At 45.3% G+C, this 18,580-nt stretch overlaps 1 protein-coding gene across 8 annotated transcripts in view; it reads left to right on the plus strand.

The window, feature by feature from the left end:
* The window catches only part of LOC140393873 (neuron navigator 1-like), a 970,643-nt gene that overhangs the window by 706,225 nt on the left and 245,838 nt on the right, over window positions 1-18,580 (plus strand). For all 8 annotated transcript variants that reach the window (XM_072480430.1, XM_072480425.1, XM_072480424.1 and 5 more), the window contains one exon: window positions 12,363-12,501. In XM_072480430.1, the coding sequence (XP_072336531.1) occupies window positions 12,363-12,501 (139 nt within the window). The remainder of the gene's footprint in view (window positions 1-12,362; window positions 12,502-18,580) is intronic.

Raw genomic sequence — 18,580 nt, forward strand, 5'->3', positions numbered from 1 at the left:
TGCAGAGGAGTCGCTTGACAATATGGACGCCCTTTTCCGCCTTGCCATTTGACTGGGGATGCAGAGGGCTAGACGTCACGTGTGTGAAGCCATACGAAGCGGCAAAAGAAGACCATTCTTGGCTCGCAAAACAGGGCCCATTGTCCGACATGACGGTAAGTGGAATGCCATGGCGAGCGAAGGTTTCCTTACATGCCCTGATGACAGCTGACGATGTCAAATTGTGCAGGCGAATGACCTCCGGATAATTTGAAAAATAATCAATTATGATGACGTAGTCCCTGCCGAGCGCATGAAAAAGGTCCACACCCACCTTCGCCCAGGGGACGTTACCAACTCATGGGGCTGAAGCGTCTCAGGGGGTTGTGCCGGCTGAAACCTTTGGCAGGTGGGGCAGTTGAGCCCCATGTTGGCGATGTCGTCGCTGATATACCCGGCCAGTATACAGCTTCTCGGGCCCTCCGCCTGCACTTCTCAACCCCGAGATGGCCTTCGTGTAATTGTTCGAGGACCAGCCTGTGCATGCTGTGTGGAATCACAATCCGGTCCAACTTTAGGAGGACACCGTCAATGACGGCCAAGTTGTCCCGGACATTGTAGAATTGTGGGTACTGTCCTTTGGGCTACCCTTCCGTCATGTGGCACATCACACGTTGTAGAAGGGGGTCAGCCGCAGTCCCCCGGCGAATACGGGCCAGACTTGCATCATTAGCTGGCAGATTGGCCGATGTGAAGGCCACATGCGCTTCGACCTGACATACAAACCCCCCCGATTCGGGCGGTGTGCTCACTGCTCTGGACAGGGCATCCGCGATGATGAGGTCTTTTCCCGGGGTGTAGACCAGTTGGAAGTCGTACCTCCGGAGCTTGAGCAGAATGCACTGGAGGCGAAGGGTCATCTCATTCAGGTCCTTTTGTATGATGCCGACCAGGGGGCGATGGTCGGTTTCCACGGCAAACTGAGGGAGACCACACACTTAGTCGTGGAACTTATCTATGCCGGTTAACAAACCCAGGCACTCCTTCTCAATCTACGCATAGCGCTGTTCTGTGGTGGTCATGGCCCGCGAGGCATAGGTGACCGGGGCCCATGATGCAGTGTCGTCCCATTGCAGGAGTACCGCCCCAATGTCGGACTGGCTGGCGTCAGTCGAGATCTTCGTATCTCAAGAAGTGTCGAAGAACGCCGAGACCAGGGCTGTGGTGAGCTTAATCGTGAGCTCCTCCCATTCCTTCTGGTGTGCGGGCAGCCACTGGAACTCCGTAGTTTTCTTCACTAGGTGGCGAAGAGCCGTTGTGTGGGAGGCAAGGTTGGGAATGAACTTCCCCAGGAAGTTGACCATTCCGAGAAAGCGTAGCACTGCCTTCTTGTCTGCCGGCTGCGGCATGGCTGTAATAGCTGTCACTTTGTCTGCATCCGGACGCACTCCTGACTGGGATATGTGGTCCCCCAGAAACTTTAGCTCAGTTTGACCAAAAGAACACTTGGCTCATAAGAACATAAGAACGAGAAGCAGGAGTAGGCCATCTGGCCCCTCGAGCCTGCTCCACCATTCAGTGAGATCATGGCTGATCTTTTGTGGACTGAGCTCCACTTTCCGTCCCGAACATCATAACCCTTAATCCCCTTTATTCTTCAAAAAACTATCTATCTTTATCTTAAAAACATTTAACGAAGGAGCCTCTACTGCTTCACTGGGCAAGGAATTCCATAGATTCACAACCCTTTGGGTGAAGACGTTCCTCCTAAACTCAGTCCTAAATCTACTTCCCCTTATTTTGAGGCTATGCCCCCTAGTTCTGCTTTCACCCGCCAGTGGCAACAACCTGCCCGCATCTATCCTATCTATTCCCTTCATAATTTTATATGTTTCTATAAGATCCCCCCTCAACCTTCTAAATTCCAATGATTACAGTCCCAGTCTACTCAACCTCTCCTCGTAATCCAACCCCTTCAGCTCTGGGATTAACCTAGTGAATCTCCTCTGCACACCCTCCAGTGCCAGTACATCCTTTCTCAAGTAAGGAGTTCAAAACTGAACACAATACTCCAGGTGTGGCCTCACTAACACCGTATACAATTGCAGCATAACCTCCCTAGTCTTAAACTCCATCCCTCTAGCAATGAAGGACAAAATTCCATTTGCCTTCTTTATCACCTGTTGCACTTGTAAACCAACTTTTTGCGACTCATGCACTAGCACACCCAGGTCTCTCTGCACAGCACCATGTTTTAATATTTTATCATTTAAATAATAATTCCTTTTGCTGTTATTCCTACCAAAATGGATAACCTCACATTTGTCAACATTATATTCCATCTGCCCCTAGCCCATTCACTTAGCCTATCCAAATCCCTCTGCAGACTTCCAGTATCCTCTGCACTTTTTGCTTTACCACTTATCTTAGTGTCGTCTGCAAACTTGGACACATTGCCCTTGGTCCCCAACTCCAAATCATCTATGTAAATTGTGAACAGTTGTGGGCCCAACACTGATCCCTGTGGGACACCACTAGCTACTGATTGCCAACCAGAGAAACACCATTAATCCCCACTCTTTGCTTTCTATTAATTAACCAATCCTCTATCCATGCTACTACTTTCCCCTTAATGCCATGCATCTTTATCTTATGCAGCAACCTTTTGTGTGGCACCTTGTCAAAGACTTTCTGGAAATCCAGATATACCACATCCATTGGCTCCCCGTTATCTACCGCACTGGTAATGTCCTCAAAAAATTCCACTAAATTAGTTAGGCACGATCTGCCCTTTATGAACCAATGCTGCACCTGCCCAATAGGACAATTTTCATCCAGATGCCTCGCTATTTCTTCCTTGATGATAGATTCCAGCATCTTCCCTACTACCGAAGTTAAGCTCACTGGCATTTAATTGCCCGCTTTCTGCCTACCTCCTTTTTTAAACAGTGGTGTCACGTTTCCTAATTTCCAATCCGCCGGGACCACCCCAGAGTCTAGTGAATTTTGGTAAATTATCACTAGTGCATTTGCAATTTCCCTAGCCATCTCTTTTAGCATTCTGCGATGCATTCCATCAGGGCCAGGAGACTTGTCTACCTTTAGCCCCATTTACTTGCCCATCACTACCTCCTTGGTGATAACAATCCTCGGTTGAGGCGCAGGCCATGTTCTCGTATGCGAGCAAAGACGCGCTGGAGACGACTGATGTGCTCCTGTGGTGTGGTCGACCAGATGATGACGTCGTCAACATAGACGCGCACCCCTTCGAGGCCCTCCATCATCTGTTCCATGATTCTATAAAACACCTCGATTGCCAAGATGATGCCAAACGGCATTCTATTGTAGCAGTACCTGCCAAAGGGAATGTTGGCAGGTTGAGCTGCTCGACAGCAGGCAGCGTAGTGGCCCATCTTGCCACAGCGGAGGCATTGTCGATTCTTTGCTGGACATTGGCGCTTTAAATGTGGGGATCCGCAGTTGCCGCACGTCGTGACGTCATATGACGTTCGTTGCGCCACTGCGCATGCACAGTACGGTCCTGCATAGAGTGCGCCTGCGCGTCACGTCCCTATGCATCGACGTCTCTTTTGGCGCATACAAGCGCGGGAGGCCGCGGAAAGCGCACAAAATGGGCTCGTCCGGGCCACGGGCCGGGAGGAACTCAATCGACTGGACCCGCTCGGCCTCGTAGGACCCCTGCCATGCCGATTCGGCCGCCTGGAATTGGGATTACCGGCTGGTCGCGTTTTCATGGAGGCCGCAGGCTTCGATGGCAGTGGCTAGGGTGAGGCTCTTAATTTTGAGGAGCTGCTGGCGTAGGGTGCCCGAGGTGACCCCAAAAACAATCTGGTCCCGAATAATGGAATTGGAGGTGGCCTCATAGCCACAGGACAGCGCAAGGATACGGAGGTGTGTCAGGAAAGATTGAAGAGGCTCATCCTTACCCTGCAGGCGCTGCTGGAATAGGTACCTCTCGAAGCTCTCATTCACCTTGACGCTGAAGTGTTGCTCAAGTTTTGGAAGGACCGTCTTGTACTTCGTCTTGTCCTCACCTTCCGCGAACACCAGGGAGTTGTAGATGTGGATGGCGTGTTGCCCTGCTGTGGAGAGGAGGAGGGCGATTTTCCTGGTGTCCGATGCATTCTCCCTTTCTGTGGCTTCTAGGGAGAACTGGAAGCGCTATTTAAACAGCTTCCAGTTGACGCCGAGGTTTCCAGCGATTTGGAGCGGCTGCGGCGGGCTGATGGTGCCCATGGCGCAGGATGGCAGATCCCTGAAGATGTGCAGGTATGTCTAACAGTTGCTGGGTTCCAATCCTGGTACTATGTCGTGTTGGGTGTTCCACTACACAAGCAAACCAACATGGTTGTAGATGGTACAACTCTGTTTTATTACTCTTGATAGCAACATCTGTAAACTTATGACTGTGGTTCGTATTTTACCCGTTAACCTGTGGACCCAGCCCTAACACTATCTTAGAGAGGCACTCAGCACATGGTGTGTGTCTGAGTGGCACGCTGTGAGCTCTGTGCCCTGAACTGTCTCCTGCTGGAATCAGCAGGAACTGTGGTGTTCCCTGTTTTATAGTGCGTGTGCTCTCTCTGGTGATTGGCTGTGATGTTGCATGTGTGTTGATTGGTCCGTTGATCTGTCCACCAGTGTGTATGTGTGTTTGCACCATGATATGTTTATCTGAATATCATGACACTGCCTGCTTCATTTGCTACTTTTACATCAATGCGTATCCACATTATTTTGTATAAAAGTGTTGAAGGAAACAGCACTCAAGTAGTATGATGTCTGGAATGGCAATACATTTAACAACTACATATGATTACGATCTCCTCCCACAAGTCCCGAAAGACGTGCTTGTTCGGTGAATTGGACATTCTGAATTCTCCCTCTGCGTACTGGAACAGGCGCCGGAGCGTGACGACTAGAGGATTTTAACAGTAACTTCATTGCAGTGTTAATGTAAGCCTACTTGTGACACGAATAAAGATTATTATTATTATCAGGATTACATAGCATATGCAGCACAACAACAAGCCATTCAGTCCAAACAGTACATGTTGGTGTTTATGTTCCATGAAACCTTGAGTCACCACCTATTCACTTCTCCCTCATATGCTTGTGAGTTTCCCCTTAATTATATGCTACTCACTTCAACCTCACATAGGACCTGATAAGAAATCACATGGCGTGGCACTTATATAATAAATGATTTTTGTTGCATTGTTACCAAGTGTAGTGTTACCAGTAAAACTATATAAATTTTTTAAATCACATACACATTTTTAGTTTGTGCTTAAACATGTCTTAATTGAAAGCTAAAGGAGCTCTCGATATATGGTTTTAATTTAGAATACTGCCACAAACTCTCAAAATTAATGACAGGAAACTATTTTCAATACAGTATTAAACACTTCCTAAAACAGCATAAACTAGTGCACTGTAATAATAACAAGGTTCTTCGTAATATAAAGTGATGCCGTAATAGGTTTTATTCACTTAATTAGAACATTTAGTTGCACATCATCTCGATGGATCATTAAAGTAATAACATCCACCAGTGAGGCTGCTGGCCTCTTCTAGAGTTAATAGCCTTAAGCCATCTGGAGCAGGACATCTTGCAGTGTGCTCCAAAAGGCATTTGCTCTTACCTTTCAGTTCAGTAAGATTTTTTTCTCCCGGTGAGGGCAACCAATGTGGAATTTTGGTCGACAGCAAGATGAACCAACTCCTGACCCAATGGAACTTAAGGATTGACAAAGAAACAGATGACAGGAAAGGAAATAGGGTGACAGAAAGAAAGGTAAAGAGATAAAGAAAAATTGGATCAAGAGGGAAAAGGAAACTGTGAAAAGATTAGCGAATTCTAAACTTGAATTTTTAAAGATCATGTTAACCTGTTGCAACCTGTCTCTACATTTCAAATTGTTCCTTATCTGAGTCAGAAATGTTGACTGGCATTACAAAAATATAAATTCCTCATTGAAAAAAGCATTTAACCTGTTCAGTATTTATCCCAACCCGAAGCGGCAAATTTTATTGGAAATTAATGCGCAAATGGAGAATTTCTTGAAATTCACGGGATGGTTGGGAGCAAACTGCCATTAGTTTAACTTTACAAACAACTACTGTGATTTGCAATTCACAGGATATGGAATCATAGAATCCCAACAGTGCAGAAGGGGGCCATTCAGCCCATCTAGTCTACAGTGACCCTTTGAAAGACCACCCCACCTAGGCTCCTCCCCCGCCCTATCCCTGTAATCCCATCACCCCAATGAACCTTTGGAGACTAAAGGACAATTTAAAATGGCCAATCCCTCTTACCTGCGTATACTTGGACTGTGGGAGGAAACTGGAGCACCCGGAGGAAACCCATGCAGAGACGAGTAGAACGTACAAACTCCACACAGGCAGTCACCCCCAAGGATGGAATTGAACTCACGTCTCTGGTGCTGTGAGGCAGCAGTGCTAAGCACTGTGCCAGCGTGCCACCAAAGTCATCCTCCTCACATGTTGACCAATGTCTGCATTAATTACGTCAAAAGCCTTTTATCTCACTGTCATTGTCACAGCAGAAGCTGGTCCCCTGTATGTGGCCTCCAGTAACTTGCCTATTTTTGATTTTGAATTTCTAATATCTATAAAACTATCAATTAAGGGAATCTATTTTATTTTGTTTTACCTCTGAAATTCACCCAAAGGTATGCCGTGGGAGCGAGATATATAGCATTGTTCTAAAACTTTCGAGATTGTATTTTTACATGAGAATTTCAAAAATTAGAAAAAATGCCAAGAGATATTACAGTAATCTCACAAACATTGCACATGGTTTTCACTCAGAAGTATCAGAATATGTAGAATTTAAATATTCTCCATGGAATAGCAGGCAAATTAAACAAAATGGCCAGGATTCTCCGAACCCCTCGCCGGGTCAGAGAATCCCTGGGGGGAGGCGCGAATCCCTGCCGGCTGCCCTATTCGCTGCCGCCGTTTTTCGGGTATTGGCGGGATTCCCCCACGACGGTCGGGGGCCGTTGACAGCGGCCCCCCCGGTGATTTTCCGGGCCCCGATGGGCCGAGCGGCCGTCCAGTTTTGGCGTGAATTACTCACCTCACACACGGCGGGACCTGGCAGGTGAGTGTGCGGGGGCAGTCCACGGGGGGGCGTGGGGGGATCCGACCCTGGGGAGGGACCCCAGGGTGGCCTAGCCCGTGATCGGGGCCTACTGATCTGCGGACGGGCTTGTTCCGTGGGGGGACTTCTTTCCTCCGCTCCCCTGGAGGGCTTCGGCATATTGCCCGAGAGCCGACGCGGAGAAGAGAACCCCCGCGTATGCGCGGAAATACACCAGCCCGTCTGCGCATGCGCGGAAATACGCTGGCCGGTCCGTGCATGCGCGAACTCGCGCTGGACCTTCTGCGCCGGCTGGAGCAGCAGGGACGACTCCGGCAGCAAGCTAGCCCCCTAAAACGGTGAGAATTCCTCACCGGTTTTCCCCTCGGCTTGGGAACATAGCCCATTTTCCGAGAATCCTGCCCAACATATTTTGGAATATATTTCAGTATCTTTGTCAGTCGATAAAGGACCAGAAAAGTGAGTTTTTTTAAAATTTGCACTTCCGGTGGAAAACCTCATTAGAAAATGGATATGTACTGCAAATTATTTAAAATTAAGGTGCCCATGTTTCTGACATGCACGTTTCGTAGGTTAACCACTAGAAATAAACTAGGATCCCTTTCAATTTTGAATGATGTAACATCTACAACAACTTACAGATATGGTGGGTACTGGTATATGTAAATGAGGCCTAATCTGTGCATGTACATTTGACAATCAAATTTCCATACAAATTGAGCAATAAACCCATATGGAAATCTGGAAGATATATACCTAAAAGAAGGAATGATTGATGATACAGACTACTTTGATTATAAAATAGGCTCCCCTTCTGCCTAGAAGTGGTTCACCTTGAAAATTTGCCTAAAGGTAAGATATCAATTGACATGAAATCCAATGATGACCAAAAAGTAATGTTATCCACAATAATTTGTAATGTAATTCAAGATATTAGTGAACATCTACTTCCAACTTTTAAATTATTTTAAGGATTATTGTAGAAGTTAAAATTGCTTGCTTTTTCTAGGTCTTTGTATGGTGTGAAGACATGGTGGACAGATAAAATTGCTTCACTATGCTTGTTTTGTTCTGCAAATTATTTAACCATGAAATAAATTCTATACTTTAACATTTTAAGTTCATGGAATTATAGAATCCCTACAGTGTGGAAGGAGGCCATTTGGCCCCTCGAGTCGGCACCGACCCTCTGGAAGAGCACCCAACCTAGGCCCAATCCCCCACCCTATCCCTGTAACCCCACCTAGGGGCAATTGAGCATAACCAATCCACCTAAACTGCACATCTTTGGATTGTGTGATGAAACCGCAGCGCCCGCAGGAAACCCACGCATACATGGGGAGAATGTGCAAACTCCACACAGACATTCACCCTGGCACTGTGAAGCAAAAGTACTAACCACGGTGCCACCGTGCTGCCCGACAGAAGTTATCATGTTTGTGTAAATTGTTAGACACATGCATCGTCCACTGCCCTTTTGCAATTATTTATCATGATTTAAGTAGATCTAAATATAGGTAAGCCTGAGTATGAATATGCAGGCATGGATTGCAGATCTCCAAAATTAACCTGTTCTGCATGGAATTGACTTTAGTGCACCTCTAGCTATCACATAACAATACTTGGCCATTATATATTTGAAACATAAGCTTGAACGTTTATGGATTTGTACTCATTTCCTGCTTAGGCACATAAATAAAATTGCAATGTCAAGCCTACTTTTGAAACGGCTCCAAACTGCTCTAAACTGCCATGCTTTTTTAAACCCTGGTTACTTCCACCTTACTACCTTGTCACAACTATTGAAGAGTCGCTCTGCTGAGGCGATTGAGTTTTTCATAATTCCCAGGTTGCACTCCACGGCTATCAGTTCTCCACTTTCTATTTGCATAAGTTATTGGCAGTCCTCCCTATTCCTCCCAAATCTGGCAACCTTGGCAGGTATGCTTCACCTGATTACCCATCATCCTCCTCAGCTATGTGTGAGAAGGTATGTGAGTGCACGGTTCAGCTCCCTTCTGTGAATGGCCTCCTTTCTTAACTGATATAATCTCTCCCAAGCCAAAGGTGCACTATGTGTTACACTGCAGTGAAAGCCTGTCAGCGCGTGGCATCACTCGGCTGATGATGCTTTGGACAAATTGTCAAGCAGCAGGCGCACTATTTTATTTGAGATCAAATTTTCGAAACAGTGTCATTGTGTTTTTAAAATGTTCCTGCTGACATAAAAATTATCATAAAATATAGATTTTTGTGGCTGCCAGTCTATGGGACTTCAGGTCATCATCTCAGTTAACTTGCTTGCAGCACTGCAAAGTAATATTATCACTGGTTCATTACAGTTAACTAACTTCCATGTGATAATACGGGAAGTATATCATTTCACAAACGGCTGTTGACAATGTTATCACGCAAGCAATTAATGTGCTTATATCAGACATTCTCCCCTCTGCTAGTTTAATGTAAGCATTTGTCCATTACATGAGATGATGGAAATAAAAACAGAAAAAGCTGGCAACACTCAGCAGCTTGATCTGCATCTCAGTGTCATGTTTGTTGAGCTGGAAGCAAGTCTTCAATGTCATTGAACACTGGAATCAATGGGTGATGTTGATTTTGTATTAAGAGTCCAAGCTTGTGGAGGGGCTGCGGCCATCGGAGCCTGGCAGAACAGGGTCCGAGTGGTCTAGCCGGGGTGGAAAGTTGGGGGGAAGGAACAGAGGTCGGGGGGAGGAGTTTTACAAGAGGCAGTGGACGGGAGGAGTTGGAGAGGGGGGGTGGTGGTTACAACTCTTGGGTATCATGTACGGTACTCTTTCAGAGGTTGGATGGCGTTGAGTGTGGGGGGGTGGGGGTGGGGGGGGTGGTGGGGTGGAGTGGACTCTATAGGTTAATGATGACCATGGGCGGTCCCGGACTCCTTTTTCTTTTTCTCCTTTGTTTTTTGTTCCCACCATGGGAGGGTTTGTTTTATTGGATGCATATATTGACAGGTGGGCCGTTGTTTGGGGGGAGTGGGAGGATGGGATCGTTGTTATTGTTAAGGGGATTTGAATTTGTATTTGTTACCGTTTACTGTCTGTGGGTGGGTTGTAAATTTTGAAGGAAAATGTGACAATGGAGAATAAAAACATTTTTTTTTAAAAGAGTCCAAGCTTGTTCCATTAAAATTAACTGGATTAATGCCTTCATTGAAATAATGAAGAGGGGATTCTGACATTATAATCATTATAATTGATTGCAGTTGTATCTATCCTTGTATGTGCAGAACTGGGAAAGTTAAATGTCAAGATTTAATGACAAATACTGACGTGGTTTTTAAGTCAATAATAAGACCAAGATGGGGAATTGAGTCCAAAGTTGGACCTCAAGAGATAAAGGGCAGTTACTTAAATACTGGGGGCATTTTACGACGGTGTGAACGGACCGCTCCCACGACTAATTCTGGCCCCCCATAGGGGGCCAGCACGGCGCTGGAGCGGCGAACTGTGCGCCGTGGGATCCGCGCATGCGCAGTTATGCCGGCGTCAACGAGGGCATGTGCAGTGGCACCGGCGCCAATGCGCGCATACGCAGTGGCCTCCTTCAACGCGCCGGCCCCGACGCAACATGGCGCAGGACTACAGGGGCTGGCGCGTAGGAAAGGAGGCTCCCAACCACAGAGGACAGCCTGCCGATTGTTGGGTCCCGATCGCAGGACAGGCCACATCGGAGGCACCCCCGGAGTCAGACCCCCCCCCCCCCCCCCCCCCCAAAGGCCGCCACCCGACCCTTACCGAGGACCCTCTGACCCAGCGCAGGTTAGAACGGCGCCGGCGGGGCTCGGCTCTTTTCTTACGGTTGCTCAGCCCATCCGGGCCGGAGAATCGTCGGGCCGGCCGCGCAGAGCGGCCCGGCGACCGGCGCTGTGCCAACCACGCCGGCGCCAATGGTGCAGATTCTCCGCTCTGTGGAGAATCGCGTGTCGGGGTGGCGTGGCGCGATTCACGCGGCCGGCCAGCGAATCTCCGACCCGGCGCGCGGTTGGAGAATCCCGCCCACAGACTTTGCAGATGGAATTATCTCATTTTGAGATCCAAGTGCCATGGTGGGGTCGGGAACGTGAAATGTTTCTCGCTGCGGAGGCTGGCAGGAAAACAAGTCAAATTTTTCGGCCCTGACCTTATTAATAATGATGTGGAGATGCCGGCGTTGGACTGGGGTGAGCACAGTAAGAAGTCTTACAACACCAGGTTAAGGTCCAACAGGTTTGTTTCAAATCGCTAACTTTTGGAGCACTGCTCCAAGGAGCCATGCTCCGAAAGCTAGTGAACTGAAACAAACCTGTTGGACTTTAACCTGGTATTGTAAGACTTCTTACTGTTATTAATTATGCACCTGGGTGTTTCACACCGAATTCAGCACCGGGGCAGACTTGGATGTCCCATAGTCTGCCATCGTGTCCGAGTGCCATATTGAAATAGGCATCCAATATCACTGACCCACTATTGAAGAAAGGAGGTGGACGTCCTGAAAATGAAGATGGATCTTCGGGAGAATTCTGAGACTGATAAGATTGACCTCCTTAGAATGAAGGTGGATCTCCCGGAACATTCCGAGTCTGGAAGATGGACCCACTGTCAGTTCATGCTGACGTGAAACTGAGGGCCTCCCGCCAGATTCGCTACAAGCTTGCCGTCGAACTTGCCGACGGGGGCTTGGAATAATTCCGCCCTACGTCTTACAGTTGCCTTTTTCTTTGCATCCTACTTGTGTGGATTGTTGCATGGGTGGAATTGTGTAATTAAAGGTAATGAATTTATACTCTTCAGAACTAATGAACACAATGGAGGCTAAAAGGATAAGAGTTTCAGATAATGGATGAAAATCATTGATTCTAAGGGCATGATTCACTGCATTTAGCTTCCTGAAAGTATAAACCCCCTCTCCCTCTTGTTCTCTGTCACTCTTACCGGGTCATATTGAGAATTAATTATCTCATCCAGCTGTAAGGAATGTAGATTTCTGTGGAAGGATGAGCTGAATAGACCAAAATGCCTCTTTGCAGCCATGCGTATAACATGTTTGACAGTTAAAATAAAACGTTTGATTAAAGTAGCTCATTGGCAGATTTTCTGGAAATCTTAAAACAAAAGAGGGTTTGTTATTGTATTTTCAGGGCTCATATCTGTTGTTGTTCAAGAGTAATTATTTATTATACTTTTCAACTTTATTCTGTTTGTTATTGCAGTTGGGATGAAAGCAGTTCTGTCAGCAGTGGCCTCAGTGACACCTCCGACAACCTTAGTTCTGAAGATTTAAATGCCAGCTCATCCCTCAATTCCTATCCAACTACACCAGTTGCTTCCAGAAGAAATTCTGGGATAGCGGTAAGAAGAAACTACTGTTATAATAACCTGCTTATGGGACATTTTAAAAAATACATATATATTCCTCCAGTCAATCTAGATCATTGCTGGAGGCCAAAGTTATTTCCATATTGCTGATTGGTATTGGAAAACTGTGTTATTTTCAAGGATGTAACTCTTGTTGTGGCTGCCGTGCTTATTTTTAGCTTTACCAAAAGCCTAATGCTCCTTATTTCCAATTGCATTATCCAACAGCCCTATTTAAATACAGTATTATAAATGTAGTTCCCTCTCTGCAAAAAGAACCTTGGTTTGTGACAGGTTTTCCCATCATGTTTTTGTGACTTTGTGGTGTTTCTCTGTATCGCTCATGAAAGAAGCAAAGAGCTATGCTTTTCCCAAGCCTTTTTGCAAGCTCTCACACCTTTATTTGTGCAAATTTTTGTCAAGTATTATATTACTGTTGTTTTATACAATCCCCTATTGTTCTAAAGTACTGCTTGGGTGCAAGCCAAGAAGTGTGTTATAACACTTTGTTTTTGGCACACAAAAGACAGTGGCAAAGGGGCATGATTGATGTTACATGCAAATAGGGAGCTAGAGCAAAGGGGCAGAAGTTATATAGTCTTGTACAGGCGTTATAAACTCCCTCATAATGTGCTACGTGGAAAGCAGCCAAATAGCCACTTCGAATCGGGTGCATTATAGCAAAAAGCAGAGAGAAATTTGAACAGTAGTACAGCTGTGTTAATATTAACTTTTGAAAGACATATATATTTGCTTGTTTCTGCTCATCTGCAATCAGGAGTCTATTTTAAAGACATTTGCCAGATGCAGCAGTTATGCATGGTGCTTCTTTTAGCATATGAATAGATATGTATATATAAATGACTGTTCCAACTCGGAATTGAAAGAAGGTTGTCTCCCAAGATTGACGCCCACTACCTGTATTTGCAGAGGATGAATTTGCGAGCTGTAAACGCCAATAGGAGGAATAAGTAAGTCTGGAAAAAAGTTTGTTTTTTGATCCTAGTCTTTCAATGGTGGGTCAGGACATTAACCTTGAAACAAAACTTCGGCTTCTGCTAAACCGCGACTGTTTGCAGCCGAGTGTAACAATGCTGGGAGGAGTGGTTTAACCAGATAGCGAAACGAAAATCCAGGAAACAGCGAAACAAACTTGTTTTTTTTAAAGTGGGGGAATTGCAGGGAGCAGTGACAATGAAATGAACAGTACTATTGTTCATACCATAGTTGTTGGGGGGGGGGGGCGGTGTTCAAAATAGTTCTGTTTTAATTTTTAAAATATTACAACAGAAAATACTTGACTTAAATTGCAAGTATTTATGAGGTAACTCAAATGTGTCGTCAATATATTATGTTAAAATGATGCAACGCAGCATAGTAACTTTTGTGAGTGGGTGCGTATCTGCCAATTGCACAATTTAAAATTCCAACTGTTGAACATTTAATTTCATAAAGTATGAAATAGCCAAATTACATTCAGTAAGATTTTTACAGTAAAGAGCTGGGGGAGGGGGGGGGGCGGAGAGGAGAGACAAATAGAGACTGCATTGTACGAAACACATGCCTAAAAATTCTGATAGAGTGTAACACAAGTTCAGACATCTGTTGTTGTATATATATTGTGGTCCATTTGTAGTCCCGGATTCCAATTTAGGAAGCATTTAAATAATTTGTACGATGCATCCAAATAACTCCAGGAAACAAAATGGGAACCCAGAATTATCATACGTCAGTGAAGATTTTTGCTCGAAAATGTTTAACTTCTAAAAATGAAACCTTATTTCTAAATCTGCTAAGTGTTGTGAATATGAGCTTGCTGCTTCCTTCTGACAGGGTTTGAAATTAAATGAGCCAACGAACTCTGCATGTGTCTATGTCGATGTAAAATTGTTTAGCTGCATGCAACTTTCCAACAAATGTTTTATTTATTGTGCAGATGCAGCAAGAAAATAAAAAATGGAGGATTTATCTCTAATTTCCAAAGCTGAATAATGCTATTGTAGCAGTGATTGGGTTAAAAATCTGCACCGACTACACTGTCTGATTATATAGTCAGCTGTTCATTTTTGACCCTAAGGCAGACCACAATAAGGGGCTTTCATTCGAACGTTGATTTGAAGTGCTTGAATGAAATTAGTTATATAAATTGTAGCAAAGAAAGCCAAGGAAATGTAATATGTGCAGACATGCGGCATTACTAGCTGCTACTAAAGCTGATAGTTCTAAACTCCTGCTGCATTGGTTATGTAATTAGATGGCTTGACACTGGACTTTAGTCACAACTGACAACAGATGATTCACAAATTTGCCATTATCATGGAGCATCATGTGCCTTGGTGTCCCACTAACCCAAATGTAGGTGAAACAGAAAGGAAGGTGAGAGAGCCCTGTTATAACTCGAATGGAGGTCTCGAAGTTTGACCATTAGGTTCTCCGTGTCCTCACCTGAATACAATATGCCCCGGGGGTGGGGCTAAACCCGTAACTGGGAAGCTCAGCGGACATAAAAACCCCGACCCAAATGTGGGTTGGGGAGGGAGGCCCTTCGGAAGTGGTGAGTCTAATTAGCTATTGTATATTAAAACTTTTGTTCCAATATCACTTCCTCGTGGTCGCTTACACTGACGACAAGGATCAAATGGAACTGCCGGAGAGGTTGTTTCCTCTAAACTTGGCCCACTTCGCATAGGCATCTGGAGGCCTCCAACCAGGCAACAGGTATGCCGCACGTAGCGAAGTTAAAAGCATTTGACACCAATATGGGTGATTGGCAATAGTACATCGAACGGATGCAGTATTTTTTTCATTTAAATGCAATCATTGGGAACGAAAGGCAGTTTGCGGGACTGCCATGTAGCATCATAAAAAGCTTAACCTACCCAGATGAACTTGATACGCAGTCAGCCGTGGAACTGGTCCCATTGTTGGTTGAGTATTTTAATCCGAAACCTATTATAGTAAGGCATTTTTGATTCCACCCAACACCAAGGAGAATCGGTGTCCGACTTCTTGGCCCGCCTAAAAAAGCTTGCCGGATTCTGCAATTGGTGCAACGCTATCTGAAACACTAAGAAACCGGATGCGGCCACCCAGAAGAAGCTGTTTGCCGAGACCCACCTAGATTTATAGAAGTCAGTCACAATATATTTGTACAGGGAAGTGTGAGCAAGGGGTGCAAGAATTTCTGGGGATGTCACTGCTCATCCTTGGGCGCCTGATGAAGTGTAAGGCGCAGCCTCTCCGGACCGAAGTAGTTGATTCCCGCCACTGTGGGCACACTTTCTGGACCCTGACAGCCGTCAGTGGGCTCTCCAGGATCGGTAGCCATGGTCCCCAATTCGGGGGACCCAAATCGGTACGCCAGTGACTGGAAGGACCAAACAGAGAGGCATCAAAGAGGAGGTTCACCCACCGGGTGTGGCGGCCATTGGGATATATAGGCAGTGGAAGGGGGAGAGTTTGAAGCAGGTCAGGGATATGTTCTCAGAGGGAAAATTCACTGGGTTAGAAGAGCTGCAGGAGAGGTTTGAGTTACCGAGGGGGTGTGAGTTTAGGTGCACGTGCAAAACTTTGCGCGTAAGGAGCTCTTCACGTTCCCCCAACTACCGGGGTTCACGCGTCTGGGAAAGCTGCTGCTCCCAGATGAGATGGAGGAAGGCAGGATCGGGGACAGATATGGGTGGTTGGGAGAGCAGGGTAAAGCACTGGTGGAAAGGATCAAGCGGAAGTGGCAGGGGGAGTTGGGAAGGGAGATAGGATGGGAACTCTGGTGGGAGATGATGCAGCGAGTGAATTCAACCTCTTCATGTGCTAGAATGAGCTTGATTCAGTTTAAATTGATGCGCAGGGTCACATGACTCAGGCTCAGAAGAGTGGGTTCTTCCCCGGGGTAATGGATGGATGTGAAAAGTGTGACCGGGATTGTGAATCTTGTTCACATGTTTTGGGGTTGCAAGAATTTGGCGGGCTTCTAGGAGGCGGTATTTAGGACCTTATCGAGGTTAGTGGGAGCCGAGGTGAAGCCAGACCCCATGGTGGCAATCTTTAGGATTTTGGAGGTGCCGGAGCTGCTGAAGGGGAAGGGGGCCGATGTTACCCTCGCCCCTCTGATTGCCCGGCAACAGATTCTTTTGAATTGCCGGTTAGGTATGCCACCGGAGGTTGCGGCGTGGCTGGGGGACCTGTACGAGTTTCTCCGATTGGAAAAGATTAAGTCTGCCTTGAGGGGTCTGAAGAGGGCTTCGAGGTATGATGGAGGCTGTTCATGATGATATTTGAGTAGCTGTTCATCATGGGGGTGGGGGGATTAAAAGGGAAAATGTACAAACTGTTAACTTTGTTTTGTTGGAATGTGGTGCTGTTGTTTACATTTGGAATAAAATAGCGTTAAAGAAATGGATCTATGTTTTCTCCTTTAAGATATTTTTCAAAACCCATCTCTTTGACCAGGTTTCTGGTCATCTGACCTAATATTTCCGTATGCTGCTCATTGTCATACTTTGTTTTTAATGCTCCTGGGAAACACCATGGCACACTTTGTTGTGTTAAAGGCACTATATAAATATAATTCGTATGAGGACTACTAATTCAGTAAAACACCAGTCTATAATTTGTAGAAGTATTTTGGGCCAGGGTTTAGAGAACCCCAAAGTGTATCATGGCGTTCACCTGACCCACAACTTTTAATAGATTGTGATCTGGGGAGCACACAGCCCACTCTACAGGTGTGGTACAGCAGAAATCAGCTCTATTGACTGCAACCCCCTTCAATTGTGCCATTTTTAAGCAGACTCTCAATCTCATTGTTAACCTGTGCCAATTTTAAAGGGTTAAGTCTGTATGGATGTTGTTTGATCGGAACAGCCTTTCCCACATCTACATCATGTATAGCCATTTTAGTACTTCGCAATTTATCTCCGCAAACTTGCCCATGTGATATCAGTAACTCTTTCAGGTCAGTCCGTTTTTCCTCTGGAAGGTAACTCAACAATTTATCCCAATTTTTAAGAACATCCTCGTTTTCCAGTTTAAATTGAGGGATGTCAAATTCATAGTCGTCTGGATTTGGTTCGTCACTTTGAGTTAGAATCATTAAAACCTCCTCCTTTTTCTCTCCTTCCCTTTCAAAGTGCCTTTTAAGCATATTCACATGACACACTCGGTGAGTTTTCCTTCTATCCAGCGTTTTTGCCACATAATTCACCTCACTTAATTTCCTTTCAATTTGATAAGGTCCACAAAACCTTGCTTTTAAAGGTTCACCTACCACTGGTAACAACACTAAAACTTTATCTCCACTGGCAAAATTACGAACTTTGGATATCTTGTCCGCTACCCGTTTCAACACATTTTGTGCAACTTTTAAATGTTGTCTAGCCAATTCACCTGCTCTAATTAATCGTTCCCTGAAATTTGACACGTAATACAATAATGTAATTTCCAATTTCTCGCTCACCAATTTTTCCTTAATCAATTTAAGTGGTCCTCTTACCTCATGACCAAAGATTAGTTCAAAAGGACTAAATTTGGTTGACTCATTAGGTACATCCCTAATTGCAAACCGTATGAATGGAATTCCTTTATCCCAATCCTCTGGATAATCTTGACAATAAGCTCTCAACATTGTCTTTAATGTCCGATGGCACCTTTCTAATGCTCCCTTTGATTCTGGATGGTACGCAGTTGATTTAAATTGTTTTATTCCTAAGCTATCCATAACTTCTTGGAATAACCTTGAGGTAAAATTTGATCCTTGATCCGATTATATTTCTGTGGGTCATCATATCCAGTAAAGAATTTAAGTAACTCCTCCACAATCTTTTTAGCTGTAATATTATATACTGGAATGACCTCTGGAAACCTAGTAGACACATCCATTATCGTCAAAAGATATTGATTCCCACTTTTTGTTTTAGGAAGTGGTCCTATGCAATCAATTAGGGCCCTTGTAAAAGGTTCCTCAAATGCTGGAATGGGTATTATGGGCGCTAGTTTTATCACTGCTTGAGGTTTCCCTATCACTTGACATGTGTGACATGATTGACAAAATGTAACTACATCTTTATGTAGTCCA

This window comes from Scyliorhinus torazame, chromosome 17 (genome assembly GCF_047496885.1).
Source record: "Scyliorhinus torazame isolate Kashiwa2021f chromosome 17, sScyTor2.1, whole genome shotgun sequence".
NCBI classification, from domain to species: domain Eukaryota; kingdom Metazoa; phylum Chordata; class Chondrichthyes; order Carcharhiniformes; family Scyliorhinidae; genus Scyliorhinus; species Scyliorhinus torazame.